Source organism: Larimichthys crocea, chromosome VIII (assembly GCF_000972845.2).
Source record: "Larimichthys crocea isolate SSNF chromosome VIII, L_crocea_2.0, whole genome shotgun sequence".
In the NCBI taxonomy this organism is placed as follows: domain Eukaryota; kingdom Metazoa; phylum Chordata; class Actinopteri; family Sciaenidae; genus Larimichthys; species Larimichthys crocea.
In genome coordinates this window covers 32,436,973-32,441,813 of record NC_040018.1, presented here as the reverse complement: position 1 = coordinate 32,441,813, position 4,841 = coordinate 32,436,973, and the positions used below count along the sequence as shown (strand labels likewise).

Here is a 4,841-nt window from a genome sequence, read left to right as displayed (position 1 = left end):
CTTAAGTCAGAAAAACACAAAACAACACAATGTGCAAAAAACTAAACATGACTAATGTGAGACAGACAGACAGGTAAACAGACAGACAGACAGGTAAACAGACAGACAGGTGTACCACATTGTGTGTTTCGGTTGAACTTTGTGAATCTTCATTTTAACTTTGAACATTTTGGTGATTTAAACGTTTGACAAACGTTCCAGATGAACTCCTGAGAAGTGTCGAATGGTTCTGCTGGTTTTAGGATCTCGACCCGTTTTAGTGTTTCATGAGAACTTGAAGTCTGGATTCATTTCAAGGAAACTTTTCAAAAAGTGTGAGGTTCTGATCCAGAGTCAGTGCTCACCTCCATGTCAGCTGTGATGTGTTCAAAGACTCCAGACTTCACTGAAAAACAAATTTAACCTCACAGAACACGAGTCAGACCTCCACCAGACCTCCACCAGACCTCCACCAGACCTCCACCAGGCCTCCACCAGCCTGTCTGTTTGAATGTGATCTGGTTAGATTGATGTTTTCAGTGAAGTCTGGATTTAAACAGAGCGATGTGACTGGTTCTGGATCAGAACCTCACAGAACCACATGGAGGTAACGTGAACTTTGTGAACATCGTGATAATTAAAGGGTCATTGAAGAGCGAGCAGTCCGACCAATCAGAACGCTCTAAAGACGTCCTGTTCCTCGGGTTGTCCGGGCCGGGTCCGGTCTCTGTAATCGATCATGGACCCGTCGATGGTCGAGTCTCTGCTCAGACTTTGTCTCCGGACTTGTTGAGTCCCAGAGCCTGAACCACGTCCACACTGAGCCCGCTCTTCAGAGTGCGCCTCACTGAAACACACAGACACACACACAGGTGAACCTGTCTCACTGAAACACACAGACACACAGGTGAACCTGTCTCACTGAAACACACAGACACACACATGAACCTGTCTCACTGAAACACACAGACACACACACAGGTGAACCTGTCTCACTGAAACACACAGACACACAGGTGAACCTGTCTCACTGAAACACACAGACACACACATGAACCTGTCTCACTGAAACACACAGACACACACACAGGTGAACCTGTCTCACTGAAACACACAGACACACAGGTGAACCTGTCTCACTGAAACACACAGACACACAGGTGAACCTGTCTCACTGAAACACACAGACACACACATGAACCTGTCTCACTGAAACACACAGACACACACAGGTGAACCTGTCTCACTGAAACACACAGACACACAGGTGAACCTGTCTCACTGAAACACACAGACACACAGGTGAACCTGTCTCACTGAAACACACAGACACACACAGGTGAACCTGTCTCACTGAAACACACAGACACACAGGTGAACCTGTCTCACTGAAACACACAGACACACACAGGTGAACCTGTCTCACTGAAACACACAGACACACACAGGTGAACCTGTCTCACTGAAACACACAGACACACACAGGTGAACCTGTCTCACTGAAACACACAGACACACACAGGTGAACCTGTCTCACTGAAACACACAGACACACACAGGTGAACCTGTCTCACTGAAACACACAGACACACACAGGTGAACCTGTCTCACTGAAACACACAGACACACACAGGTGAACCTGTCTCACTGAAACACACACACACACAGGTGAACCTGTCTCACTGAAACACACAGACACACACAGGTGAACCTGTCTCACTGACTAACACACACAGGTAAACCTGTCTCACTGACCAACATGTCTGTCTGCAGGCAGACGTGGACGCCAGGTGTCCTGTTATCAGGTGAGCGGATTATCACAGGAAGTGACAACAGAGACACGGAGCCGCTCAGATAACGAGCTGTTTAGGACACAACAGCTGTTTGGACTGAACACACTGAACCGGACTGAACCTGCAGAGGACACAACGGGCCTCAACAGAACCAAACCAGGAAGGACAACTACCACAGCGCTCTCCAACCATGGTTCTGATCTAAAGAACCCTGTTTCCCATCATGCCGTGTACTCACGTGACTTCCTGTTGAGCCGGGACCGTTTGCGGGTCTTGGGGCTGGCTGGTTGGTCTGAAGGATTCTGGGTAACGGACTTGACCAGGCGGTCCATGATTTCATCTGTGGCGTCGTCCTGAGGGCTCATCCCGTCTTCTTTGGCTACAGACATCATAGACGGACTCACCCTGCCAAGACCTGAGGACCAGAACCAGGACTAGAATCAGAACCAGGTCGTGAATCAGATGAAGGTTTCTGCAGAATCATGACAGACAGGATGTAACAGGAAGTACTCTGATTACAAAGTGACCGAGCAGGAAGCTCAGGATCTGGTGATCTGGATCCGGTCCTGGAGCCAACTCTGAACCCAATCTGTCCACATGGGACCGGTTCAGCCAGTCGCCTCAGCTGACAAACACAATGACTCAAACTGAACCCGATGACTCCGGACCAGAGCCACAACACCTGAGTCTGAGTCCAGTCTGTTTAAATTTAGAGCGAGGCGTCTCAAAGATCTTGTCTGCGATTGGATGATGCTGAACGTTCTTATGCGTCACCATGGTAACCACAGAACCCTGGTGTGAACTGAGCGTGCTCAGATGCGTCTTACTGCGGACGGCTCTGGACCGCCTCAGGCCTCTCGGGTCGGTCAGGCTGCTGCTGGTGCTGATCAGCAGATTCTTCATGTTCTCATGCTCCTCCTCCTGAGCAGGCTCCACCCCCGCCGCCATGGAGACGGGGGAGGGGCTATCCTGAGGAACCGCCCCCGAAAACTTCTCCGTCTGAGGAAGAGGAAGAGGAAGAGGAAGAGGAAGAGGAAGAGGAAGACGTGTTTAATGACACATTCAAACCTGATTAAACCTTCATGAGCGACAACAGACAGGAAATAAGGCTCAACTCTGATTGGAGCACAGAGGTCACATGTTACAGATGAAACTACAAAAAGTTTTTTAAATGGAGTTCAACTGAAATCTGAGTCAGCGCAAAATCAGACAGGAAAGGGCTCTCTGTCTGTGTCTGTCTGTGTCTGTCTGTGTCTGTCTCTGTCTGTCTCTGTCTGTGTCTGTGTCTGTGTCTGTGTCTGTGTCTGTGTCTGTGTCTGTCTCTGTCTCTGTCTCTGTCTCTGTCTGTGTCTGTCTGTGTCTGTGTCTGTGTCTGTGTCTGTCTGTGTCTGTGTCTGTGTCTGTGTCTGTCTCTGTCTGTCTGTGTCTGTGTCTGTGTCTGTGTCTGTGTGTGTCTGTGTCTGTGTCTGTGTCTGTCTCTGTCTGTCTCTGTCTGTCTGTGTCTGTCTGTGTCTCTGTCTGTGTCTCTGTCTGTGTCTGTCTGTCTGTGTGTCTGTCTGTCTGTGTGTCTGTCTCTGTCTGTCTGTGTCTGTCTGTCTCTGTCTGTCTGTCTGTGTCTGTCTGTCTCTGTCTGTCTGTCTGTGTCTGTCTGTCTCTGTCTGTCTGTCTGTGTCTGTCTGTCTCTGTCTGTCTGTGTCTGTCTCTGTCTGTCTGTCTGTGTCTGTCTCTGTCTGTCTGTCTGTGTCTGTCTGTCTCTGTCTGTGTCTCTGTCTGTGTCTGTCTGTCTGTGTCTGTCTGTGTCTCTGTCTGTGTCTCTGTCTGTGTCTGTCTCTGTCTGTCTCTGTCTGTCTCTGTCTGTCTCTGTGTCTGTCTGTGTCTGTCTGTGTCTGTCTGTGTCTCTGTCTCTGTCTCTGTCTCTGTCTGTGTCTGTCTGTCTCTGTCTGTGTCTGTGTCTGTCTGTCTGTGTCTCTGTCTGTGTCTCTGTCTGTCTGTCTGTGTCTGTCTGTCTGTGTCTGTCTGTGTCTGTCTCTGTCTGTCTGTCTGTGTCTGTCTCTGTCTGTCTGTCTGTGTCTGTCTGTGTCTGTGTCTGTCTGTGTCTGTCTGTGTCTGTGTCTGTCTCTGTCTGTCTGTCTGTGTCTGTCTGTGTCTCTGTCTGTGTCTCTGTCTGTCTGTGTCTGTCTGTGTCTGTCTGTCTGTGTCTGTCTGTGTCTGTGTCTGTCTCTGTGTCTCTCTCTGTCTCTGTGTCTGTCTCTGTCTCTGTGTCTGTCTGTGTCTGTGTCTGTCTCTGTGTCTCTCTCTGTCTCTGTGTCTGTCTGTGTCTGTCTGTGTCTGTGTCTGTCTCTGTGTCTCTCTCTGTCTCTGTGTCTGTGTCTGTCTCTGTGTCTCTCTCTGTCTCTGTGTCTGTGTCTGTCTCTGTGTCTGTGTCTCATATTTTGCAGTGTAAATTGTGAGTCAGACTCAGATTTAGAAGCTGGAACATGAAATAAACAGACACACACACACACACACACACACACACACACACACACACAGGTAGATTATCGGAGTTCAGTCCGTGAATCCACCTGCATAGTCTCAGAGACAGTCTCAGAGACAGTCTCAGAGACAGGACAGTCTCAGAGACAGTCTCAGAGACAGGACAGTCTCAGAGACAGTCTCAGAGACAGGACAGTCTCAGAGACAGTCTCAGAGACAGTCTCAGAGACAGGACAGTCTCAGAGACAGTCTCAGAGACATTTCAGGCTGTCTGTGGAGTGTCTGACTGGCTTGTGGAGCGTGACGTGGGGCACGCCAGCGCGTGGTTACCTCGGTGATCATCTTGCCTCTGGTCTTTGTTCTCTCTCTGTGAGCGGCCCGTTTGCGTTTCTGGGTCAGAACCCGTTCTCTGGTGGTTCTGTACTCGAGGGCGAACTCACTGATGATCCGACAGAAACTGGTGACCTTAATGTCCCGAACCGACGAGGACGGCTGACCCAGGAACAACAGGAAGGAGTGGAACCTGAGGAGGAGGAGGAGGAGGAGATGGAGGAGGAGGAGGAGATGGAGGAGGTGGAGGAGATGGAGGAGGAG

The 4,841-nt window shown here is 49.8% G+C and overlaps 1 protein-coding gene across 4 annotated transcripts in view; it reads right to left on the bottom strand.

The window, feature by feature from the left end:
* Positions 1 to 690: 690 nt before the first annotated feature.
* fhod1 (formin homology 2 domain containing 1) overlaps positions 691 to 4,841 on the bottom strand; it is a 21,390-nt gene continuing 17,239 nt past the window's right edge. For all 4 annotated transcript variants that reach the window (XM_027281204.1, XM_027281206.1, XM_027281205.1 and 1 more), the window contains 4 exons: positions 4,578 to 4,770; positions 2,600 to 2,771; positions 2,011 to 2,187; positions 691 to 826 (listed from right to left, as the gene is read on the bottom strand). In XM_027281204.1, the coding sequence (XP_027137005.1) occupies positions 747 to 826; positions 2,011 to 2,187; positions 2,600 to 2,771; positions 4,578 to 4,770 (622 nt within the window). In that variant the 3' untranslated portion in view covers positions 691 to 746. The remainder of the gene's footprint in view (positions 827 to 2,010; positions 2,188 to 2,599; positions 2,772 to 4,577; positions 4,771 to 4,841) is intronic.